At 50.2% G+C, this 26,497-nt stretch overlaps 1 protein-coding gene across 2 annotated transcripts; it reads left to right on the plus strand.

The window, feature by feature from the left end:
- Window positions 1-67: 67 nt before the first annotated feature.
- VGLL1 (vestigial like family member 1) lies at window positions 68-21,476 on the plus strand. 2 transcript variants are annotated; one of them, XM_047844705.1, is made up of 4 exons: window positions 68-301; window positions 4,757-4,979; window positions 12,684-13,103; window positions 20,268-21,476. In XM_047844705.1, coding segments are annotated over exons 2-4 (624 nt in total). In that variant the 5' UTR covers window positions 68-301; window positions 4,757-4,777; the 3' UTR covers window positions 20,270-21,476. The 2 variants fall into 2 exon arrangements, with proteins under 2 accessions (XP_047700661.1, XP_047700662.1); XM_047844706.1 differs by lacking the exon at window positions 68-301 and adding an exon at window positions 3,426-3,738.
- The last annotated feature ends 5,021 nt before the right edge of the window (window positions 21,477-26,497 follow it).

Here is a 26,497-nt window from a genome sequence, read left to right on the forward strand (position 1 = left end):
TTAATGCAAAAAGAAAGAAATAAGAAAGAGCTCCCTCTGTTCCTCATTCCTGCAGGTGCCCAACCCGAAGGACTTGTCGGAGTGCATTTTCTGCATTCTTAATAGATAGCCAGCAGGAAATGCCTCTTATAGCCCGGGCTGGAGGGGTAGAAAGTAGCGAGGAGAGGGTACAAAATCCCCGGCCCCTGCTTCCGCAACCCTGAGCTGCTCCAAAGTGGGCCAGGCGACTCTGACCACCCCTACGCACCTTTTTGCCCAGCCCTGGGATCTTGCTGTCTCAGTTTGATGGTCAGGAGTTAAGGTAAGAGAAGCTGGTGACTTTGGGGGGGTGGGGGGGGGGTGGCAAGGAGTGATGGAAACTCAACCGTGAAGGAATCGGGGCGGGGAAGCGGTGAGCATCCCACGCTTTGCTCACTGATAGACGATCTGGTCCCTTTGGGGCTTTCGTGCGAAGTGGCGACCTCTCTGACACGACACCCCACCCCCCCACCCGAGGTGCCTGGTACCATTCTGCAGACGGGTGGGAACCGCGTCCCTGCAGGCAGACTGCTGGCATTGGAGTCCGTGTTGGAGTATTTGTGCAGAAGTTTGGCCGTTATTTTGAGGTCGAGTTGGAGCGCTTGACGCCTTGGTCGTTTCCGTGCTGGGGACATCGCAAGCGACCAGGGTACTTTTGTGATTATGCTATTCTAGCCGCACAGCTGGCAAAGCTTGACCTTAGGGTTTTGTCTGCAAGAGGCTTTTGCTACAAGCCGGGGACTGGGACCGGGCCGTCTCCCGGAAGGTCCCACCCTCTCTCCGCCTCGCTGCTCTTCCCTGGGTTCCAGCTTTGCAGTATCCCCTTCTCTTCAGCCAGACCCCAGTTCACTCCTGGAGTCATTTGGGGATGGAACTGCCCGTGTTCCTCCCGAGGTGCCGTGAGATGCAGCTTTGCACAGGCTGTAGATGGTAACATTTCTCTGAATTTCATAGCCCTCCGAGGGGGCTACGAACCTTCCCACCGAGGTATGGGTGCCGGCCGGACGCTGGCCCTTGAGCTAGATGCAGAGACGTAACCCATGGTTTCCCTTGGGGACGTGCGTCCGTGTGTTTGGGGAGGACGAGATAGGGCAGAGGTAGCAGTTGTGGCTTGTTCAAGATCCCACTTGCGTAAGGTCTGATCCTTCCAAGGTGATGGGGATGAGGCGTTGCCTCTGGCTCTCTCTCTAACCTTTCCTGGCTGTGGCCAGCGGCCTGTGGTCTCTGTGCTCTTTACCCGAGGAGACGAGGGCCGTGCTCCAGGGCCCTGATGTCCCCAAGGGTCCAGCCGGCTGTGCTTCAGGGAGGCTCCGCAAAGACAGATTTGCAAGCTGTGTCAAGCCTGAGCTGAGATGTTCTGCCTGTATCCCCCAAAGGAAACCAGGTGGCTGCTTTAGGGCCTGGCTCCAGGTTCCCTAGATATCAGAAGCCAAGCCTTTACGTTTGGTAGACTGGGGCGGACGGAGGCTCATAGAAGGGGACTGTTAGTCCCACCAGGTAAGGGACGGTGGGGAAAGGACAGACACTGAAGCTAGAGAGAGTTCAAATCCCAGCTCTGCCTGCCACACGCCTAGCTGGGCCGCCCGGGTAGTTCATTTCCCCTTCTGGGCCCCCATATTGCTCATCTGCAAAATGGGGTAATAGTACCTGCGCCGAGGGCTGTAAAGACTGGAGAGAATATCCATATAGCTTCAGGCACCGAGGAGGCATTTCGTAATCCGCGGCTTTAGAAAAAGTGCTGCCTCCCAACATTTATCATGACCTTATCCTTCGTAACAGCTTTGCTTTCCTTTTTTCTTTGCTTTTGCTGTCTTTTCATACAACTGTGTCCATTTAGGGTGTTCCGTGTTAATTTGATAAATGTATACGTTGTCATAGGATGGCCCCTCTAGTGATCATGCGTAACCTCACATAGTTACTTTCTATTTGGCAGCTGGGATAGTTTAGTTCTAGTCTCTGCAAATCGGAGGATTATACTGCGATAGGGTTGTGTGTGGGTTCTCTGTACGGTCTTAGGTCTTTGGGGTTTATTTACTCCTTATAACTTTGTATCCTAAACAAGACTTGGCCGGTTCCCTCCCGCCCCCCAGCCGCTTGTAATCATCACTTTAATCTCTGTTTCTATGAGTTTGGCTTTTTAAAATTATGCACAGTAGTGATATTATACAGTACACTTGACTTTTGAACTACAAGGGTTTGAACTGCGCGGGTCCACTTATGCAGTCTTTTTTTTTTTTTTTTTTACAGTGCAGCACTTTAAATGTATTTTCTCTTCCTTACGATTTTCTTTACGTTTCTTTTCTCTGACTTTACTGTAAGAATGCAGCTCATAATACATATACAAAATATGCGTTAAGTGACTGTTTACGTTACCAGTAAGACTTCCGGTCAACAGTGGGCTATTCGTAGTCAGCATCCCAAACTCATAATGTGCTCAAGGATAACGCCTTTGTTTTATTTCTGCAATGCTGAGTATCTGGATATAGCACGTGCTTTAAAAAAAGTTTTTTTTTTAATGTTTATTTATTTTTCAGACAGAGAGAGACAGAGCATGAGCGGGGGAGGGGCAGAGAGAGAGGGAGACACAGAACCCGAAGCAGGCTCCGGGCTCTGAGCTGTCGGCACAGAGCCCGACGCGGGGCTCGAACTCATGGACCGTGAGATCGTGACCTGAGCTGAAAAGTCAGGACGCTTAACCGAATGAGCCACCCAGGCCCCCCGCATGTGCTTTTTTTTTTATCGAGGAATAATTTACCTTTAGTGAAATGCGCAGATCTTAAGCGTACCATCTGATGGATTTTGACAAACGTGTACACCCACATAGGACATTCACCCTCAAGATGTAGGACCTTTCGAACACCCGTGAGAGTTCCTCATGCCCCTTCCCGACTTCCACCCTACAGCCAGCCACTATTCTGATTTCTACCCCCACAGGTTATTTCTGCCAGTCTCGTGTAAGTGGAATCATACAATATGTGGTCTTTTGTGTCTGGGGTTTTTGTTTTTTTTTTCACCCAACATAGTATTTTTGTGATTCTCCATGCTGTTGTGTGGATGGGTAGTTTTTTCCTTTTTCATTGTTGAATGACATTCCGTTATACGATAGTGTCACAGCTAGTTTATTTATAATCCTGGTGATGGGCATTTGGCTCATTTCCACTTTTTGGCTATTATAAATAAAGCCGCTATGAATATCCTATACAAGTCTTTGTACAGACATATGTTTTCATTTCTCCTGGCTCTATGTATCTAGAAGTAAGATTGCTGGGTCATATATATAGCAAGCATATGTTCAACTTTATAAGAAACTGCCGAACACTGTTTCAGAGTGGTTGTTGGCGTGTTTTTTTTTTTTTTGGGAATAAGGATACAAAGGATTCCTTTTTCAGGTCGGGCCTGGTGATGCTTACTTAGCGTGGCTGTCCACCAGGGCGAAACAGAACGGTGTGCTCAATTGAAAGCTGTGTTGTTATGAAGGCTTCATGACGGCAGAGCCCGGTTATGACTGGGGCCAGAATGAGTCGGAAAGGAGAACTTTTTGGAAGGGTCCCCTGCTCATCACAGTCGATTGACACTAGGAACCTAAAAGAATGGGCTGCAAAATTCATCGTCTCCAGCCTCTTAATTTTACCCAAGAGGAATCTGCATCCCAGAGAGGCTATGTGCCTGCCCCCAAATCACACAGCTGAGGAAAACCCCAGGTCTTCTGACTCCTAATTGGTATGATTGCCTTGCGTTGTGCTTTCTCTGCAAGTGGGGTTGGGGGGGCCAAAGGTTAAGAAGCACAGGCTACTTCTCTAGTAAAGCAAGGCCACGCAGGAGGTCTTGAGTGCCCACTGTGTGCCCAGTCCTGGCTTTGGTGCGAGAGGACAGTCTCTGCTCCAAAGCAGCTCACGGTTAGGATACAATGATGGAAGCCAAGTTTAAGGCAATTCAGCAAAGGGCTATTGAGCTTCTACGGCATCCCGGGCATTGTTCTAGGTGTGGAGCATCTGGCGGCCAACGGGGTTGACATCCTGGCAATCTTTCAAAAGCTTTTCACCAGCGTTGCCATATATATTAGTGTAAAGCATGTTCGTTCTTAAGATGTGTATTTGGTTCAGAATTTATGTGTCCGGAGGCCTTAGGACCGGTGCTGTTTTTAGGTGCTCGTGTCTAGCACGGGGTGGGGGGTGGGTGCAAGGATCAACAGCATCAGGGGGTGGGGAGAATTTGATGTGTCTCATTCCCTTGCACGAAAGCGGTCAAGGCGGAAAGCAATGCTTGTTACGAAAAGTGGAATCTTCGAATACCCACTGGATTGCTTAGTCAAGCTGTCCGGGGAGGGGGATCCACATGCAGTTCCGGGTCAGTGTTGGCTCCTTTGTTTTGCAGGAGGAAGGCACTAACCCAGGAGGCAAGTTACGGTTTGGGCCTCAGTGGCCTTTTTTTTTTTTAACTCCCTGCTGTTCTTGTAGTGGAGTTGCCAGATCCTTCTCATCTGAGGCTCTTGAGGACCCCTTCGGGGCTTTGTAGACCCTGTCTTGGTCCCTGAATGTTGATCACACAGGGCTCCTCGCCTGGTGCTCAGACCAGCGCAGCGGGGTGGACTAGCTCCCGGGCGCCGCTCAGGGGCTCAGGATTCCCTGGAAGCATCGTGAGAGCTTTTGGGGTGCTTGCCCCCAGGGGCCCCTCATCCAAACGATAGCCAAGCCGCTCGGAAAAATGGTGCCAGTAACGTTTTGTGTTCGATCTGCAGCTGTCATCTGTGTCCCTCACGATGGAAGAAACGGGGAAGACCGCTATCCAGCTGCAGAGACCCATAAAGACTGAGTGGAATTCTCAGTGCGTCCTTTTCACCTATTTCCAAGGGGACATCGGCAGCGTAGTGGACGAACACTTCTCCAGGGCTCTGAGCAGTGTCAAGAGGCCCCAGCGACTGAGCCCCTCGAGCCAGAGTGCAGATGTGATCCTGAGGAACGGTGAGCAAGCTGGGTGGGAGGAAGCTGGAAGTTTCTATCGAGGCTGTCACGGAAAGACCGGGTCTGCGATGCCTTTGTGCTCACACGCGTGTATTTGCTGCAGGCGAGTCACACTGTAAATGAGAAGCCGCACCCGTTTCTTAGAAGTTTCTTGTCAAAATCGGGACACCTGGGTGGCTCAGTCGGTTGAGCGTCCGACCTCGGCTCGGGTCGTGATCTCGCGGTTCGTGAGTTCGAGCCGACTGAGCCACAGCAGGCGCCCCTGCTGTCTGTTTCTTTTTGAGAGAGAGAGAGACAGACCCAGTGTGAGTGGGGGAGGGGAGGTGGGCAGAGAAAGGGGGAGCACGGAGCCCGATGTGGGGCTCGATTGAACCCATGAACTGCGAGATCGTGACCTGAGCCGAAGTCAGACGCTTAACCGACCGAGGCACCCAGGCGCCCCCCTCCAAACACCATTCTGAAATGTGCAGTGGACCAGGGCCTGGTTGATTTTAAAAACTCTCTATTGGGGGAGGGGGAGGAACTCTCTACTGTACTTGCCCAGCACCCACATCGAATGCCCGGCCCCCCCTTGGGCCTTGGTTGCTTGTTTTGTGCAAAGCTGCCAAGTGGGGCCTCTGCCTGCGGGGGAAGATGTCCCCTTTCATCACTCTGGCTTTGCTCTTTGGGCCTGGACGCTGACGTGGTGTATATCTGATGTGTTCACCTTTGCAGCATTTAGTGCTTCCCCCGCTCGAGCTCTCTCTCAAAATAAATAAACTTCTAAAAAAAAAAAAAAAAAGATTCCCTCCCTCTGCCCCTTCCCCCACTCGAGCTCTCTAAAATAAAAAATAATTAGAAAAAACCTCCTTCATTTGGATTCCTTAACATCACACTCTCTTGGTGTTCCTCCTTCCTCTCTGGTTACTACTCCTTTAAAAAAAAAAAAGAGGTTTATTTATTTTTGAGAAAGAGAGAGAGTGTGTACCAGTAGGGGAGGGGCAGAGAGAGAGGGAGAGACACAGAATCGGAAGCAGGCTCCAGGCTCCGAGCTGTCAGCACAGAGCCCGACGCGGGGCTCGAACCCACAAACGGCGAGATCATGACCTGAGCTAAAGTCACATGCTTATTTTACTGAGCCACCAGGTGCCCCCAAATTCTGTCAGTTTTACCTTCAAAATATATCCAAGTTCTGGGGCGCCTGGGTGGCTCAGTCAGTTGAGTGTCAGACTCTTGATTTCGGCTCAGGTCACGATCTCACAGTTCCGTGGGATCGAGCCCCATGTTGGGCTCTGAACTGGGGGTGCAGAGCCTCCTTGGGATCCTCTCTCCCTCTCTCTCTCTCTCTCTCTCTCTCTGCCCGTCTCCCGCTCACGTGCACATATGTACGTGCTCTTTCTCCCAAAATAGATAAACATGAAAAACAGTATATATCCAAGTTCTGACCACTTCTCCCCACCTCTGCTGCTATGATGCCATCATCTCACCCTGGATTTTGGCTTCCCGATTGCTCTCCCTGCTTCCACCATTGCTCCCCTTCAGTCTGTTCTCAAAGTAGCCATCAGAATGGTATCACTAAAACGACAATCTCTCTTCTCTTCAGAAGCTTCTAGTAGCTTCCTGTGTCTCGGAATCAAACCCAAAGTCTTGAATGGGGCCCCACTCTCTTTCTGATTTCATCTCCTCCCACCTCCTACTTCACTCAACCCAATCTAGCCTCCTCGCTATTTGTAGGATGTGCCAAGTACAATCCTGCCTCGGGCCCTTTGCACTTCCTTTCCCCTCTCCCTGAAATGCTCTTTCCCCAGATAACTGCCTGACTTCCCCTTTTCTTCATTCAGGTCTCCCCTGGAACGTCACCTCTTCGTCCAGGCCTTCTCTGCACAATCTCTTTAAAAAATAGAAGCCCCCCCCCCCCAAAACCGGCAACCTCTGTCATCTTACACTATCTTATTTTATTTTTTATGTTTTATTTTTATTATATGTTTTCTTTCTTGTCTCCTCCCATCCTCTAGACTCTGAATTCCGTGGCAGCAAGGACTCTGTGTTAATTGCTGCTTCCCAAGTAGCTGGCCCAATGCCTGACACAATATCTCTTGAATGAATGAAATTGTGATTTGGATCATAGGCTACTGATGTCCACCATAGAAGGCGCCACTCAAGAGAGTGAACACCATGTGATATGTGGCTTTAGAACCGGATAGCCTGGGGCCCAGGCCAGCTCCACCATTGATTAACGTGATCTCCGGTCACATCACTTCCTCTATCTGTGCCTCGGTTTCCTCATCTCTACAATTGAGTATTATTGAACCATAGAAGGAGTCAGTGACATAATGCATATCCACTGGCACATAGTGCCATGTAGGTGTTATTTTGTGTGGGTACGAGGGCCTGTGTCCAAAGCATTAAGACCACAGAGCAGCAGGCCCCACCCGGAAGCCTGCACGTTTTCTAGGGACTTCTGGGCCCTCTGTGGCGGCTGTACGGTTTCCTATGCCTTCTGACTTCATTCTATTCTGTGACACCCCTGTGTGTGAAGGGAACTTAGACGTGGCCCTGTTCCTTGTCCAAACCAACCTTCCCCGGTCAGCCAGAGAGGCAGCCATCTTCCCCACTACCTTCCCGGTTGCATTTTCCCTGTGAGAATCTCCCAGAGCCCTCGCCTGTCAAGATGTCTTCCACACAGACCGTGGGGTGGGCTAGGCAAATGTTGGCCCAGCTGACTGAGCAAAGGAGGGCCCGTCCTCCTCAAGGCCTCTCCTTGCTGTGAGGAGTCAAGTGTTTCACCAGCTTTGCTGCCTCAGGGGAGGCCCCGTGGAAAAAGGGCGGCCCCCCAGTGCTTCTCACAAGAGGTGTTGTGTGAGAGACAGGCAGCTTCGGAAGTGGTGGCAAATCCATAAAGTGGCCTTTCATGACTGACCGTTAGCAGTGTCTCAGCCCCTGCGGGCCAGGCCCAGGCTGCCCGGCCCTGGCTGAACCATGGCCGACAGAACAGGCGCCCATTCACAGGCTCTCGCTACCAACCCGGCCGCTTTCTAAGGGTGCTCTGTCAAGCCAAGTATGCAAAGCCCAAACACGGAGACCCACGTGGCTAGGAAATGCCATCGAATTTCCTGGCTGCTTTTCCCAAATCAAACTTGTTTTAATTTACCTATGTATATTTTTATACTGGCCGTACTTCAGAAAAGAAAACGCAGGGTGAAGTTGTTTTTGAATGATCTCCCTTTTAAAAGGACTCCTGGGCTTCAGAGTCGGTAACCGGAGAAGCTTCAGTAGTTAACCACTTCCGGGGCGGGAGACATGGTCCCGGGGCACGTCCCGCTCCGTATTCTTCCCGTCCCAGTCCCAGCCCCAGGCCAGGCGATGTTGCTCAGGGGCTGCTGAGAGGTGAGTGGATGTATACCTGAGCACCCAAAGGCCTTGGGAGCCAGACCCAAAAGATCCCACCTTCTCTCTCCCCTCAACCATAATCCACTGGGAAGGAAACTGAGGCTCAGAGAGCCACGTGATCACTTAGTGTCTATTTGAAACCAGGCTGATCTGACACAGATCCTGAGCTCTTAGCCACTTGCAAATACTGCCCACGTTCTGTGTTTCATTTTCATTTTCACCAGGGAAAAGGTTCTGGATAACCCGCCAAAGACTAGGTACCCCAGGGAGGCGACCGTAAGGCGGAGAGTGGGACTGAGCAGGTCGCCTCAGAGGCCTGGAGCAGAATCGTGTCCTGTAAGCTGTCCCTGGTGTTGTTTCAACCTCGGCTAATACAAACAATATCCTCTTTGTTTCTGGGGAGGATGAATAAGAGACCAGCGCCGCTAGCCAAGAAGGCAGAGAAGGGAGCGTCCATGCGTACAGATCGGACAGGGCCAGAGATTGGGCTTTTCGTGGTGCAAGACGTGTGTGCTGGGAGGGTGCTTCGTTTTAACTTCTTCAGAAAGCAGGATTTGTATTAAAGGTGGAGACAGAGGGGCGCCTGGGGGGCTCGGTCGGTTAAGCGTCCGACTTCGGCTCGGGTCACGATCTCGCGGTCCGTGAGTTCGAGCCCCGCGTCGGGCTCTGTCCTGACGGCTCGGAGCCCGGAGCCGGCTTCGGATTCTGTGTCTCCCTCTCTCTCTGCCCCTCCCCTGCTCCTGCTGTCTTTGAGTCACGTGGTTTCCCCAGTTTTTACTTAAAAGAACTTTTTCTAATCACAAAAGGACTGCTATCTTTTCAAAATGAGCATCTATGCACCCTGCTACGTTTTATAGCATCTCATCATTTTGGACATAAATCGCCTATCTCTGTCTCCCATGCCGTTACATTTTAATGGCTCAAGCGTATGCATTTTAGGGCGCCTGGGTGACTCAGTCATTAATCATCTGACTTTGGCTCAGGTCATGATCTCACAGTTGGTGAGTTCGAGCCCTGCTCCGGGTGAACACAAGCCCCGGGTGAGCCCCACTTCTCTCTCTCTCTCTCTCTCTCTCCCCGCCCCTTTCTCTCTTTCTGCCCCTCTCTCACTTGCGTCCTCTCTCTTTCTCTCAAAAACAAAGGAGTGTGCTTCGTAAAGATCTATGGAATCTTATAATTTTTGGACACTGGATTGTTGTCAATTTTCCACCGTATTCTAAATATCACTTTGCATATCTTTGTAGCTAAATTTTTGCACCCATCATTGATTTCATCCCCAAATCGCCCTAAGGGCAATGACTGGATCAAAGGGTGCATACAAATCCCACAGAGATATTATGCCCGCCTGCCACCCTTCCAACGCCAGTAGTTCGTGAAAACGCCCAGCTCCCTCTGTTCTTTGGCAGATTGTGGAGACATAGCTGCTTAGGGCACGAGTTTGGCAATCGGACCGCTTAGCGCCATCGTGGCATCTGGCTTGCTGTGCGGGTCACATGAGATCACGCACACAGAGTGCTAAGCAAGGTGCCTGGCCCATAATAAGTGCTCAATAAACAAAACTGTTCCAGGGCTGCCCGGGCGGCTCTGTCAGTCGAGCGTCCGACTGTTGATCTTAGCTCAGGTCATGACCCCGGGGTCGTGGGATCGAGCCCCGGGCCGGGCTCTGCGCTGAGCACGGAGCCTACTTACGACTGTCTCTCTCCCTCTGCCCCTCCCCTCCTTCTCTCACCCTACTAAGAAAAAATTGCTTTAAAACCGTTCTGGATTCACAGTTGCTCCTGCCCACCCCTGATGTCTACGCCATCCTCCACATTGAACATGCACCTGCTTCTGCTTCCCTGGCACCAGGTGGCCAACGGCAGGGGGCGGGGGGGACCCTCCGGCCTCAGGCCGTTACCGGTGTGCTTTCCCCTGGGTGGATCTACGTGGAGGGTTCCAAACCAGGAAAGAAGCGTGTGAATGTGAGCCCCCAATAACAGTTGGTAATAATCAACAACAGCCACAGCCAGGTGCTATGCAAGTCCTTGAGGGTGTGATGGTGAACAAAAGAGAAATGGTTTCCGTGTTCCTTTTTTTTTTTAGATGTTTATTTATTCTTGAGAGAGAGAGAGAGAGACAGAGCATGAGTGGGGGAGAGGCAGAGAGACAAGGAGAGACACAGAATCCAAAGCAGGCCCCAGGCTCCAAGCTGTCAGCACAGAGTCCGACGCGGGGCTCAAACTCATGAACTGTGAGATCATGACCTGAGCTGGAGTTCAAGGGTTAACCAACTGAGCCACCCAAGCGCTCCCGTGTTCTTTTTTTTTTTTATGTTTATTTATTTATTTTGAGGGACAGAGACAATGAGTGGGGTGGGGGCAGAGAGAGAGGGAGAGAGACTCTCAAGCAGGCTTGGGGCTCGATCCCGGGAACTGTGAGATCATGACCTACGCCAAAATCAAGAGTCAGATGTTTAACCGACTGAGCCCCCCGGGCGCCCTGATCTCTGTGTTCTCCAAGCTTCCTGGCTAGTGGGGAAGACCAAGTGTGAGTGAGTGAGTGAGTGAGTGGAGAGACATTGCAGATGAGGGTTACTGCTAAAAAGTGTTCCAGAACCAACATGTCCCTTGACTGGTCTCTGCTTGTGAATGTAGTTTGGGGTTACATAAAACTGCAGTCTTCCTTGGCACTTCCTCTCTCATCTCTAGAGGTAACTGGTGGGGGGACCTTGGGGAAGAAACTGTCACCAGGGTCACTTCTAGCAGCAGCAGCAGCAACCTTGAGTCAGTCAGGACTGTGGCTCAGGATGCCTTCCCGGTTCACAGGGTAGGGGGCTGTGGCTGCTGGAAAGAGTGGCTCATTAAAATTCAGGGTCTCAACTCCGTGGGACACCAGCACCCATGCCTGCTCTAGAAACGCGGCTTTCCCCGGGCTCCCAAGGCCCACTGTGGGGCTGCTGTGAATGTGGGATTTGGGACACTGTGCCTCCCCACCCGCTGCCATCCAAACTGAGCACAGTGACCAAGCAGACGTGCTCCTGGGTAGCTCCCTTGGTTGAGCGTCCAACTCTTTACTTTCAGCTCGGGTCATGATCTCAGTCGTGGGATCGAGCCCCTCATTGGGCTCCATGCTGGGCGTGGGGACTGCTTGAGATTCTCTCCCTTTCTCTCTCTCTCTCTCTCTCTCTCTCTCTCAAAATATTCCAAAGACCCTGGGGCCCTGCCTTGCACATTTCAAGCATTCAGTGCCTAGGTCAGATGCTACACATTGTTTCTAACTTGTACTCAGGACACGCGATACCTTATTCCACACCAAGCACACACAGCGATTATACTAAGTCAGCTTAATCTTTCTCTGTTTGTGCCACGCGGGATCCTGAATCGCTGCTGGTCTGCAGATATCAATTTTCAAAAGTGGCGTTCATCCCCAAGAACAAATCTTAATACGTTCCCTTGCCCTTGGTTTCGCTGAAAGGCCAACCATCGGGCCGTTGCTCACGGTGAGTGGTGCGAAACGTTGGGTAGAATGTCTGTGCCGCGTTAAGTTAGGGCTTATTTGGCTCTTATCTATATTACATGAAAAGCTAGGACGGGAGGAGGGGGGAGGCTCCAGTGTCACTGCACAGACCACTCAGCTGTTTTTGTCTTGTACACAATCCAGGCAAGTGGAACATTCAGGAGAGCTGGGAGAGGCACATGTGCAGGGGGGCGGGGAGGAGGAGAGAAGGGGACCAGACAGTCTCCCCAGCCCTCCGATCTTCCTTTGTCTCACGCCCACGCCCCCCTTCATTATCTTGGCTAGATGAGTGCCAGACCTCTCTCCCTCCTCCCCTCTTGCCTGAGTGGGTGTTGCGAATAGAGAGAACATCCATCCGTGTCATGAGCCGTCCTAGACTTTTTGAACACTCAGATTCAGCTGCTACCATAGGAACAGTTAGAACAGTGTCTATGAGACCGAAGGAGGCTCCGGCCTCGTTAGCTGGCCCGCAAGAACTTTGCAAGAAGACACCGACTCACCCCTTGACCTTGAGCATTTTGCTTCTGCGGGAAGAGGTGCAAACAACCATTTCTGTACCCATCACTTACGGCTCCAGCTCGGATCCCTGCTTGGCTAATCTGCTCCGCTCACTTGGTCCAGTCTTAACATCCCCATGCCCCAGATCCCTCTAGAAAATGGGGTTTCAACACCTCGACTTCTTTGAGTGACTTACACAGGCAAATGTTAAACCCTTCATAAAGTTCTGTGGGGTCCTTCTGTTTGGTGTATTCAAACCACCAGCTGTAAAATAAAGCCAGCCGGCAACAACCAAACAGAACAATGAACGCCTAACACGTCTTACGAATCTTTCCTTCCCAGATGGTGACATGCCTCCGAATCGGTGGCGTTTCTCTTCTCAGTGGACGAAGCCAGAGCCCGGAGCATCTTTTGCATACGGCGCCACCGACTGCAGCTTCCACGGGCCCGGTCTCATGACTATGGATCACTACCCGGTGCCCCTGGCGGGGAGCCCCTCCGTTCCGTCTGGCGAGCCGTGGCCTTACCCCTCCCCGGCCAGCCCCAGCTCCTCGGAGCCTGGCTACTCTCACGCCTACTCCGGCGGGCACGTGCCGTCCGAGCCCCAGCCTGACGGGAAGTATGAGCCTTTCCTGAGCCTCCTCCAGCAGGACCGATACCTAGCCCCTCCTCAGGAAGCTGCGGTGTGGGAGGATTGCAGCTCTGCTCCGACAGCCGGAAGCACGGGATTGACCTTCCACTTGCCTGCCGGCTCAGCCCACTGTAAGGAAGCGCCTCCGGACGCTCGGGGGGATGGCTTCCGATTGGTCGCAGTTGAGAGGGAGTGGGCATGAGATGGGGGGCTAAGACTCATTGCTCCCACTCCAGACGTGGGGCTTCTGAGGGATGGGACGTTGTGCTCGAACGTTCCGTAGACCTAAGTCTAAGTGAACTTGCTAAGCTTCACTGAGGGGCACAGCTTAATGATTCAGGGTTACCCAGGGAGCCAGCCAGATGGGCTTGGCCCCGAATCTTGACCCCAGTCTGTTGACTCGGGACTTATCCTAGAAAAATGATTTCGGCGGCGCCCTAAAAAAATCACAGGGTCCTGCATTCACCTCGCTGTAAGCCGCCAAAGAATCCGGCTGTAAAACGGAGCTCTGTGGCATACCTACGGGCTCCAACTCCATCCTCCAAACAGGCTGGCGACTCGCAGTGACGCCCGGTTCCCGGGCAAAACCAAGGGCCATCTATACCAACCATCTGCTCCAAACATTAAAATTCAAAGCCACTGTAGAGCCCGGCGGTCCGTGGCTTGTGCTTTGCACGCTGGGCCCCAACCTGATCGGTTTCCCTTGGGTTCCCGCTCCCTGGCCACCACCCCTCCCCCTGAACTAAAACCCCCTTAAGGCTCCTTCGCTTCTTCGGTCACTCTTTCTCCCGACAAATATTTCATTAGTGCCTACGAGACGTAAAGTACCTACCCCAGAACCAAGACTCCCTTCTTTTTTTTTTTTTTAATTTTTTTTTAATGTTTATTTATTTTTGAGACAGAGAGACAAAGCATGAATGGGGGAGGGGCAGACAGAGAGGGAGACACAGAATCTGAAGCAGGCTCCAGGCTCTGAGCCATCAGCCCAGAGCTTGACGCGGGGCTCGAACTCACGAACCGCGAGATCGTGACCTGAGCTGAAGTCGGATGCTCGACCGACTGAGCCACCCAGGCGCCCCAAGACTCCCTTCTTTGTAAAAGGCTGAGGGAGAATTGGCCCGAAGTATACTTTCAGCCACAAGACAACCCAACCTGCTACAAAATTTGCCTTTCAGGGTAAATACTGGTAACAACATATATTTGATAGTTTCATGGGGCCAAGTCTGCATCCTCTGGCCTTCTGTACTCTGGACGAATTTTCTTTTACAGCCCCCTAGTCCATACCTATCTGTAGTTCCAGTGTCCCACGCCCGAGAGGAATTGCTAGAAGCCGCCTTTACCCTGAACTACACATACAGGGCACAAAGGGCCTGTTCAGCGTAGCCAACCTAAGTCAGGCCCTGGGTTCCAGCCTAACGTCGAAAACACATTTCCCGTTAAAATAACCACTCTGTCGCTTCTAGAGTTTGAGTAGGAAGGTACCGGATTCAGAGGAAGAATTAGGCCGACTGCGTTTGTACCTATGCCTGTGCGTACACACAGCAGAGCCCTGTTTCAGCAGTTAGTGAGAGCGCGGCTCTCGCAAATCCTCGCCTCCCAAACATAACGACTAGCTGTTGTCAGGTCTGACGATAACTGCAAACTCCACACTCTCCTCCGAACGTTGACGTCAGTGGTATTACTTGGCCTGATGGTCTAGGATCTGCTGGGGAAGTCAGGAATGCTCCCTGTAAGATGGGAGCAAGGCCCAAGGTCCCTTCAAAACAGAAGCTTCTCTGTTTGTTTTTTCGTAACTTCTGATAAAAGGGAAACTATGCCCCGTGTCTGTACACTGAGGGGCAGACCATCTGGGGTCCCTGGAGCTTTGTTGTCTAATCAATGCGCTCGTTGCAAGTGAAAGTATGTCTCTGGTTCTGCCTTTGTTTGAAACACACTATCAAACCCAAGTTTGTTCTTTGTATCTTGAGAACAAACTTGAGAGGGCTGGAGTGTGCAAACCAGGCTCTTCAGCTGAAAAGATCTTCATTTCTATTATTGAGTATTTTCAGAGCCGGAATTTGTTTCATCTTTGTCTCAAGGAACCCATGCTCTGGTTGCCTCGTGAACTGTCTTGACCATTTTCTTTTTTTTTCTTTTTGAGAGAGAAAGGGAGACACAGAATCTGAAGGAGGCTCCGGGCTCTGAGCTGTCTTGACCATTTTCTTATGCCGTTATCCTCCCAGCTCGGTTGAGTTCTTTTACCTGAGCTAGATTCAACCCAAGTGACTCAGCAAAATGAAGAAATTCATGAGGATTAGTTTGCTTTGTACCAGATGTTCTATGTTCAGGCTAGAACATCGGGCCACCCCAGGACTCTGCAGACCAAGAAAATGCCACCTGGAGCCAAAGGCCAAGACTCTGGGCTCCACACTCAGTGTTTTTTAAGCGCCATTTAAGTTTATTTATTTATTTTGAGAGACACAGAGAAAGCACAAGCAGGGGAGGGGCAGAGGGGGGCGGGATCCCAAGGAGGCTCTCTGCCCTATCAGCTCAGAGCCCGATGCAGGGCTCCGAAGCAGGGCTCCGAACCCACGAGCCGCGAGATCATGACCCGAGCCCAAGTCAGATGTTTAGCCGACGGAGCCACCCAGGCTGCCTTCCATGCTCAAGTTGAAAGTGGTGCCAGGGGCATCTGGCTGGCTCAGTCCATAGAACATGTGACTCTTGATTGCAGGGTTGTAAGTTTGAGCCCCATGTTGGGTGTAGGGATGATGTGGAAATAAAAAATCTTAAAAAAAAAAAAATGCTGTCAGTAGGAACATCCAAATGGGCACAGTCTGGGTGGAAAAGCATGAGGCTCTTTATGGCCTGGGTTCCCGTTACTTACTAGCTTCAGAAACTTGGTCACATTTCTTAACCCCTCCATTCTTCGGCTCATTTGCAAAGTGAGGATTAAAATAGCGTGAGCCCCATTGAGTTTCTGTGAGGATTAAAGGAAATAATATATGTAAATGCTTAGGATTTACATTCCAATGTAAATTAGCCACAGTGAAGGGGGCGGTGGGGGGAAAGCAAGCCACCAAACCCACAGCAGGCCATCAAAGAGTGACTTCTGGGAAGAGTGCCTCAGGCTGTGCTCCGGGCTGTGTGTGTGTGTGTGTGTGTGTGTGTGTGTGTGTGTGTGTAAAGGCTCCCACAGTCCCAGTTGTCAAGTTCTTTACAATCTAGCGAGGAGTGGGGTGAGGGCAGTAGTAAACCGTGCTAGAATGTTCGCTCCTTGAGGGCCAAGACTTTGAAATGTGTCCCCCCACATCCTAGCACCTGCAACAGAGCTGGTCCAGAGGTCAATAGGTATTTGTTGAATGAGTGACTGAATGCTAGAAACCACAGAACATTAATTAATGAACGTCAGGATTATAAAGTCTCCGAAGTACTTGTTAATAGTGTATATCTGTATTGAGGGCACCTGTTGGGGTGAGCACTGGGTGTTGTATGGAAACCAATTTGACAATAAATTTCATATTAAAAATAGTGTGTATATATATATATATATTTAATGTCAAGCCTTAGAATTACTGAAAACTTGATGCTTTAAATTGCTCATAGGCCAAAACTAACAGCAGCATATACAGTTGGGGACTACGAGCCAGATCTTAAACACATCATCCTGCTCCGGCCCCACAGTGACCTTGTGAATTGTGTATGTGCCTTACGCAACAAGTATTCGGTAAACAGGGATTGACTGAATGAGTAAACAGTCTTATTTTATGGATGAGGAGAGTGAGTCTCAAACAGGTGAAAGGGCTTGCCTTAAGATCACACAGCGGAAGGGGCACCGGGTGGCTCCGTCGGTTAAGCGTCCGACTTTGGCTCAGGGCATGATCTCTCAGTTCGTGAGTTCTAACCCCGCATCGGGCTCTGTGCTATTAGCTCTGGGCAGAGGGGGGGGCAGCAAGGCATGGGGACTGGGAAGGAGGTAACTCCCAGGAACCCCAGCAAAGCCCCTGCTCTCAAGCACGCCGCCCGGCTCCCAGTCTTGGCTGATGCTGAGTAGCACAGGAGAGCTGGTGAAATGCGCAGATTCTACGCCCTCGCTTCCTGTTTTGTAAGATTTGGCACGGAACCCAGTCGCCTGTATACATTTGATTCTTTGTATATTTTATATTAACCTGGTTTCAAAGTGAACTGGATGAATCTTTCAGTAGGAATTTCAGTAGTTCTGAAAGATTTCCTGTGTGAAGGCCCACATAAATATTTATCAAAGGAAGGAAGGCGGGGTCTCTTCCTGGCCCTCCAATACGGGCCCAGTCCCCTTGGGCTGCCCGTCACACACCTGTGGGGGTGAGTCCCAAAGCACTTTGGTGCCAAAATTTTCAGGGAATTTGATGGGGGGAGGGGCGTTGTAGAAATAGACACTGTGCGTTCCTTCAATGTCTACCGGATAACGATACATTGATCTCGTTCATTGATATTGCAATTTGTCAGACACGGTGCTATGATACACATGTATGATATAATAGTGAATGCAACTATCTCTGTCCCTGCCCCCATAGAGTTAATCTAGCGGGGAAGGCAGGACCTCACGTCCCGAAAAAGGGAAAAAACATTTGCAACTTATAAGTGCCATGGAGGAAATATATAGGGTGTTGAAATAGGGGTAAAGTGGGGACCAACTTTGGACAAGGCAGTCAGAGGGGGGCTTCTCTGAAGCAGTGATATGTGAGCAGGGGCCTGAATAAAGGGGGGTGAGCCAGCTTTAGGAAGAGTTGGCATGGAAATGGAGGGGGTGGGGGAGGCCTGTGAGGAATGGAGAAATATCGGTGTGGCCAGAGCGCAGGGGGCAACGGAGCGTGTGGCACGAGACCACGCTGGAGAGGTAGACAGGAGCCACGTGACATGGGGTCTTATGGGTCGTGTTGGGAGTTTGGATTTTATGTTGTGAGTGACTTGGTAGGCCATGGCAGGATTTTAAAGGTGATCCACTTTGTACTTAACTAAGGTCACCTCAGCCGTCATGGACAGGATACCCTGGAGGAAGGCAAGAAGGAAAACAGATCAGTAAGGAGACAGGAAGCGTGAAAAGATGGCGGCTTGCTTTAGGTGGTTGCAGTGGAGACGGATAGAAGTGGATGCAGTGGAGACGGATAGAAGTGCCTGGGTGGCTCAGTCAGTTAAGCGTCTGACTCTTGATCTCAGCTCACGGTTTGACCTCAGGATCATGAGTTCAGGATCGCTCTCGCTCTCTCTTTTTTTTTTCGTTTTCTAAAATTTATTTATTTAAATTCAAGGTAGTTAACATACCTTGTGTGATGTTGGTTTCAGGAGTAGAACTCAGCGATTCGTCACTTACAGATGACACCCAGGGCTCATCCCAACAAGTGCCCTCCTTAAGGCACCTCAACCATTTACCCCATCCCCCCCCCCCCCAGCAGCCCTCAGTTTGTTCTCTGTATTCAAGAGTCTCTTATGGTTTGCTTCCCTCTCTGTGTTTATATCATTTTTCCGTCCCTTCCCTCAGTTCATCTGTTTAGTTTCTTCAATTCCACATATGAGTGAAATCAGATGATACTTCTCTTTCTCTGACTGACTTATTTCACTTAGGATACTACGCTCTAGTTCCCAAGTGGATAGATGTCGGAAACAGTTGTGTATGTAAGCGAGGAGGTCAGAAGGGAGCCCCGAGGAAAACTTTGAGGTGGATCAGTGTGTAAATGACAGTATTTAGATGCTCGAGGCAGAGGGTGTAGATAGAAGGGTGGAGGACAGTGTCCAGGAGCGTGCCGATGTTCAGAGGTTGGGGCCAAGGGGAAGCAGCAGAGGAGGGGGGCGGTCAGTGTGGTGGGAGGAGAACCGAAAGAAACTAGTAGGAGCGAATGTGTCAAAACGGGGAGTGATCCGCTGGGTCAGAGGCTTCCGGGAGATCCAAGAAAAGCGGGAAATTTCTATCGGATGCGGCATCAAATTTTGGTGACCTTGTTAAGAGCGGTTTTCCCTGAGACACCTGGGTGGCTCAGTCAGTTGAGCGTCCAACTTCGGCTCAGGTCGTGATCTCATGATTCTTGAAAGTTTCACGGGGGAGCTCATTGAGCCCATAGAAGGGACACGTGGACACAAGGACACGTGCTAGGAGGAGGGACGTCGTAACATGGAAAGTGCACAGAAGGAGAAGAGGGGACACAGATGCGAACCGATCGGCTGGGTTGTTTGTTGGGGAGTCAGAAGAGTATGGATCAAAGGATCTCTGTTTCCTCCGTCGACTCTGGGGCGAGAGCGCGAAGGCCGGTGTCGAAAAGTGGGAAGGTGTGAAAGTCGTCAGTCAGCCTCCTGAACGCCCAGCGGAAGTCCGAGGTCAGGAGTCGCAGGTTGAACCAGCCGGGTTGTGTGATTTTCCTGAGTGCCGTTTGGCTAGTGCGATGCACAGAGGGCGAATGGTAAACGTTCATCTGGAGGGAGGCTTTGGCGGGCGAGCGAGAAGGATGGGGAGCGAGGAAAAGGGGCCAAGGTATCTGCAAATGGAGTGGCTGTAACAGCGGGGCCTGGTCTCTGACCTGCACAAAGCAGGAAATGGAGGCCGATGGAGGGGGACGGGGTAGAGGTGGAGGTTGACGGACCGGAGGATTAGGTTATGGAAACATGTGGTGATAAGAGTACTTACGCCAACGACACGGGAGGTGGTGGGTGGAGAGTCGGTGTTTGAAGTTGAAATGGCAAGGGTGCTACCTGTGTAGGTGACGACGGAGTCTAGCGCATGACCACGGGAATGGCTGGCTGAGGCAGAAGGAAGTGAAAGGTCATTAGAGATGAGAAGAACGATAAGGTTCACGGAGGTGAAGCAGAATAAGAACTAGTAGCGACCTACAGGGTAGGCGCTATTTTTATCCTCACTCACAGGATGGGAAAATTGCAGTTTAGGGAGGTTCAATCATTTGCCCAAAGTCAAGGTGAGTGAGTGCCAGAGTCTGCTCGCTCTGACTCCAAAGTCCTGTGCTTCCCTACGAGGCTAATTCTACTCTGCGACGTATAATGACCCTGCCTCTTTAACAAGATAGTAGTTAATATTTACGGAGCAGATAGATATGTGCCAGGCACTGTGAGAAGGAGCTTTATGTGGGTTTAACTCACTTAATCCTTTCCAGGATCTTAAGAGGTAGGTTTCGCCTGTAGCCCCAGTCAACAGATGAGACAGTGGGGCTCAGATAGGCTAGGTAACTCGCCCAAGGTCACGCAACTAGGCAGTGATGGAGGCAGGATTCAAACCTGGGCTCCTCTGACCCCAGAGCCAGCTTCTTCCTCATCGTGCTTATCTTGTTTTTCAGAAAGCCAGTCTCCAGAGAGAAGAAATGTGGTTGTTGTTTTTTTTTTTTTTATTGAATTTCAGTCGGAAGAAGAGAATTCCTTTTTCCAAACCTGCCCGTGATTTTCTACTGTGAATCCTGAGGGTCTAGAGACTGCACCGTCCTTTTTCCCTTTCCGTCACGAGAGAGCATTGCGCCAGGAGCAAGTTTCTGTTCTCCCTAAAATTCTACACTTCCCTTCGTTGGCACCTATGTCCTGTGGCAGGAGTTCTCAAACTTCAGGGACTCCCCAGCATATGAAATGTTTAAAAGAGCAGTTCAGGGACGGGGACCATAGAGGCTCATCCCACCCTCCCTGCCCCCAACAGCTCTCCTCCTTAGAAATCATAGCGCCCTCACCCTCTACCAGCAGGGTCTTTGGTATCTTATGGGGTCGCCCCTTTTGCCAACCGAATGGAGGAGATCCGAGGAACAGCCTGAAGCTTTCTAGCCTCCCCCAGACTGTGGGCCACTGCACTCCGGCCTCTGCCAAAAGCAAAATGAACGCGCTCTCCTGAATGCAGTACTTTCTTTTTAATGTTTTCTTTATTTTTGAGAGAGCGTGTGAGCGACAGAAGGGGGCAGGATCCGAAGCGAGCCCTGCAGTGAGAGCCGTAGGCCCAATGCGAGTCTCGAACGCACAAACTGTGACATCGCGACCCGAGCCGAAGTCAATCAACTGACTGAGCCCCATCCCAAGCGGAACCCGAAGTTCTGTGCCAAGAGCGTTTGTCAGTTGCAGTTCCAGGAGTTTCTTCCTGCCCTCACTCCGAGGATGAGGATTCTGGCATCTGACGCCCCACAGGTGTCCCCCTGGACCTTGGTGACACCTTACAGCCTGCCACGGGGCCCACCTGGCTTCCCCAAACAATGAAACCTTCCCTTCGGCTCTTCCACTGTTAGGGACATCTGGGAAGTATGATCTGTCTTTTCAGTACAGAGCCGCTGGGGCCACCCATGGGGATACCCACGGCGTCTTAGACACATTGGGGGGGAAAGACAAGGCTTGGGCCAAGCCATGGCAGCAGGACCTCCCTGCAGATTGTTCCAGATAAAGTGACAAATTTCTCCAAACTCATTCATCTCATCTCTCTAATCTACCAGACGCTGTCCATGTTCCCCGTCCACACAGCCCCCACTTGCTCCTGTGTAACAGCTCAGGGGGTGAATAATAAAACTACTTTTTCGGATCACGCTGTTCTCCGTTCCACGTTCTTTCACATCCGTGGTCTCAGGCCGACTTCCCGGCAACCCTGGGTACTGAGGCTTAGGGCTGCCAAATGACCTGCCCACGGTGTCTCCACCGCACTACATCGGGGTGGCTCTTCCATACTTTCCCTCCCATCTGCTATGTGAAGAAAGACCACAGCTCTCGCATGAGTGAATTACACTCATTCTCCTGTCTCAAGAACAGTTGTTTTTTTTTTTTTTCCAGTGTGTTACATGTGTTTCCTACATCTGGGGAGAGAAAGGAAACTTGGCCAGTACAATTCGTCCAAGTTATTTACCTTCAAAAGCCATGCTCTTTTTTAGGGGTGATGCATGATTATGCAAGTGTGCGTTCCTTGGCTCACGCCAGGAAGATTCATCAGTGTTCAAAGATAGTATGTACCACTAGGATTGAACTCCTAATGTACTGTTTAAGGAAAAAGAAATGATTCCCAGAAGCCTGGCATCTTCTGTAGCCTGGTAAAATCAGATAACGTTTCCTGAACAAATTCCTCAGCCCGGAAGCTCTATCTTGCATAAAGCTGAAAGCAGTAATCGATTTTCCCACTTTAATAAAGAGGGAAGACCAGGGCCTCCTTCCTCAGAGACCCCAGCTCCTCGGACAGACCGGTAAATCCCCACCCAGGTCAACTCCTACATAATCCCAGACTTCGATTTCCGGTTTTCTCTACCCATTCTTTGTTTCTTTTCCCGCCTCACTTCCAAAAGGCGAACTTGAAAAGCACCTCTTCAACTTAGTTTTGGCATTTGACTCTTGGAATTAAAAAGGCACACCAGATGGGGGGCCACCCTTCACACACAAAGGTGGGGTGGCTGGCCCCGTCAGAAGTTGATAATCTTCTGAGATGCGAGTTTGGGGGTGAGGGGTGTAGAATTAGCAGATTGATCAAGGTCCGAAACTGGAGGGGCGCCTGGGTGGCTCAGTCGGTGAGGCGTCCGACTTCAGCTCAGGGCGTGATCTCACAGTTGGTGGGTTCGAGCCCCCAGTGGGGCTCCGTGCTGACACTGAAATTAGTTATCCCTCCACAAACAAATGCTAACTGGAATATAACAGTTCTCTCTCTCCCATATAAACAATCTCTGCCCTTTCAATAATGGTCTCCCTCTTGATATAATTAATTGAAAATAATCTAGTAAGCCATTTTGTATTTCCAAATGCGCAGTAATAATGCGATGGCCCATTTCAATTCCTTCACTGTGTAAGCGTTTAAAACCGTACGTCCCTGTGAATTTTTGTGGGATGGTGGTTTTATCGCAATTTTTAAAATAAATTTAATTAAGATTAAATGAAGCCTCAAAGATCTTCTCAAAGTGAAGCCTGGTTATTTATTTTTGTCCTTTTAATTATTCTGTATGCTTTGAAGCAAGTCGAGTCTATTAATTTACAGCAGTTACGGTTACTTTTTTGGTAAAAACTGTGACCCTCCACCAATCTTTCCAAATGAGTAGCCTTATTTATTTATTTATTTATTTGTATTTTTTTAATGTTTATTCATCTTTGAGAGAGAGAGACAGAACGTGAGTGCAGTAGGGGCAGAGAGGGAAGGAGACACAGAATCCGAAGCAGGCTCCAGACGCTAAGCTGTCAGCAGAGAGCCCAACATGGGGCTCGAACTCACAAACTGTGAGATCATGACCCGAGCCGAAGCCGGATGCTCAACCAACTGATCCACCGAGGCGCCTATTTATTTATTTGTTTGTTTGTTTATTCATGAGAGAGTAAGAGCAGAGAGAGAGGAGGACAGAGAGAGGATCTGTAGTAACCTTTGTGCTGACAGCACAGAGCCTGATGTGGGGCTCGAACTCACGAAACACGTGAACCGAGCATGACCTGAGCCGAAGTCAGGCCTTCAACCGACTGAGCCACCCAGGCACCCAGAGCAGCCTTTTCTTGATGCTACTGGGAACATAGACTGAGGACCTCTGTGTTCCAGTCCCGGCCCCTAGCCGGCCAGGTCTCAGTTTCTCTTTGGAAAATGAGATGATCCTGAAGTCATTTCCGGCTCTGATGGCCTTCGTTGGAGGCTGCAGGTCTGCCCTTCGGCAGCAGGGAGTGCGGATCCCCGAGTGAGTGCCTCCCCAGGACGGAGCCTTAGCCTCTGCTGTTTGTGGGCAGTCCCCAGCCAGTGACTGAGCGTTATAGGGGTACGAGGGCCTGGCCATTTCTGCCCACCGTGGGGCTCCTCTAAGGGGCAATATTTGTTCCAGGTTCCCGTTGAAGGGGCTGAGACTTTGTCAGATCCCCATCACGGTCTGCGTCTCTCCCTGTTCACCTCTGCTTCCTCCCCCCTTGTATCTTTCACAGGTTGGAGGCCCCCCCCCAACCCCTAAGTTCACACCACTAGCCCTTTCTCAGTGCCTGCTTCCTCTTCCAGGGTCAAAGATCCTTGCGATTACGTTGGGCACCAGATAATCAGGATAATCCCCCTGGTTTAAGTTAAGCTGATTAGCAACCTTAATTCCATCTACACCCTTAGTTCCCCTTTGCGGTGTTACAGAACACATTCCCAGGTTGGGGGGGGGGGGGGGGGATTAGCCCGCGGGCCTCCCTGGGGCTGTTATCCTGCAGGCCACATCAGGTCTGAAAACAACCTACCTATCAGATGTAAAGGTTTCCCCCTGAGGCCATCATATGTGAGGACCTCTGTTTAGCAAATCTGCATATCAGATACATTTATACGCACTGATATGGAAAGCTGTATCATTAATTGAGAAAGGCAGTTACAAAATAGCCACTTTGGTATTATCCTCTCGTGCTTTTTGGAAAGGGAGTAACGTGTTAGTGTGTGTTGGGGTCGGGGCGGGGGGGAGGTTGTTGCTTTGCACAATGCCACAAAATTCCAGGGGTACCAGTCACATTCTATCACGATATTCTTTTTTGTTTTAAAATTTTTTAACGTTTATTTTTGAGAGAGAGGGAAGTGGAGGGGCAGAGAGAGGGGGGAGACACAGAATCTGAAACAAGCTCCAGGTTCTGCACAGATTCCGACGTGGAGCTCGAACTCACAAACTGTGAGATCGTGATCGTGATCTGAGCTGAAGTCAGACACTCAAACGACTGAGTCACCCGGGCGCCCCTATCACCATATTCTATGTGACTAAGGCTCTCTCCAAAACCCAGGTGTATGTATGTATATGTATATGCGTGTGTGTGTGTGTGTGTGTGTGTATCCAGCATATGCGTATTTGTACATGCCTAGGAAATGCAGAGATACTGGGAGAATCTCAGGCAATCCAGCAACAGTGATTTCCTTTGAGGGGTGGGTTTGGGGAGCTGATGTGGGGTGTCGTGTGTATTTGGTGATGTGAAGGAAATTTTACTTTTCACGTTACACCCTTTGGGGCCGTTTGACCTTTTTACAAGCATGGATTATTTTCATGAGAAAATAGTTTTCCTATGTGTCTCATGCAGGAAATTTTTAGAAAATGAACAGGGGTTATCTCCGAGTGGAGTGATAATTGTGAAACCGCAAAATAGGTTCTGTTCTTTCAAAGCTTGTCTGATAACAGAGACCAATCCTCTTTCTGAGTCCCGTTCCTTGTTCCTTTTGTGAGCCTGGAAGAAAGTAGTAACACCCCTTGGGGCAGACACAGCCTTCAGATGCATACATTATTTAAGGGATTCAAGATAAATCATTGCCTATCAGGAAACTATTAATAACCTTCTTCGAGAAATACTAATGACCTGTGTTCAATGAGTATTTTCTCTCTTGATTACTTACAACTCTGTGGACAGAAAAATGAATTTTTAACAACATCTATCGTCTGTTCCGAAGTTACCGTCCCGTGCCCTGCCGCATGTTGAACCTCACAGCGACTTGTGCAATCGACAGACAAGGAAACTGAGGCTCAGGGAGGTGTAAACACATTGCCAAAATGGGAGAGGGGAGGGAATGAGCGTTTATGTGCCGGTCACAGTAGGTGCTTATGAAGGTGTTGTTATCCCCATCTCGCAGATGGGGAAACTGAGGCTGTCCGAGTTTTGGTTATTTCCCTCAAGGCCACGGTCTTACTCCATTCGGGGTGCCATGGCGAATTACCACAGACCCGGCGGCTTATAAACAACAGACAGTGATTTCCCACAGTTCGGGAGGCTGCAAGTGCAGGTTCAAGGCACAGGCAGATTTGGTGGCTCATGAGAGCCCGCTTTCCTGGTTCGCAGGCGGCCGCCTCTTTGCCGGGTCCTCACAGGGGGAAGGGGCGGGGACGTTGTTCCCTGGAGTGCCTTCCACTGGAGCCCTTCCCATTCTTGAGGGCTCCACCCTTGGGACCTAATCACCTCCCAAAGGCCTCACCTCCAAATGCCATCACTAAATATTTTAACCCCTTATTTTCACAGAATCCTGCGTTTAAAGGTCTCCAAACTCATTCTCCCAGCCCTCGGGGAGCAAGGGTGGTTGGCCGACAGGACCTCAGCTCAGAGATTTGGTTAGCAAAAGATAAGGCGACACTATTTCAGAATTCTTCTTTTGTTACCCAAGTAGTAGGCTGGGAAAAGGAGAAGGCCATTTGTCTTTGTGGGAATGACTGCTTGTTCGTGACAATTACTTATCGTTTACCTCATTATATATAATATATATAATGTGTATTATATATAATTACATATTATATATATTATATATATTATATATAATATATATTATATATACATATATACATACATACATATGTATATAATATATACATATTATATATATAATATATATTATAATATATAATATATATATATATTCGCTTAACACCACTGAACTGCACACTTGGAAATGGTTCAGACAGCCAATTTTATGTTATGTGCTTTGTACCACAGGAAAAAAAAATTGGTTGAAAAACCTCTGAGAGGGGCGCCTGGCTGGGTCCATCGGTAGGGTGTCGGACTCTTGATCTCAGGGTCATGAGTTCCAGCCCCACGTGGGGCGTGGAGCCTCCCCCCGAAAATAAAAACAGGGGCGCCCAGGAGGCTCAGTCGGTGAAGCGTCCGACTT

The sequence above is a fragment of the Prionailurus viverrinus genome, chromosome X, assembly GCF_022837055.1.
Source record: "Prionailurus viverrinus isolate Anna chromosome X, UM_Priviv_1.0, whole genome shotgun sequence".
In the NCBI taxonomy this organism is placed as follows: domain Eukaryota; kingdom Metazoa; phylum Chordata; class Mammalia; order Carnivora; family Felidae; genus Prionailurus; species Prionailurus viverrinus.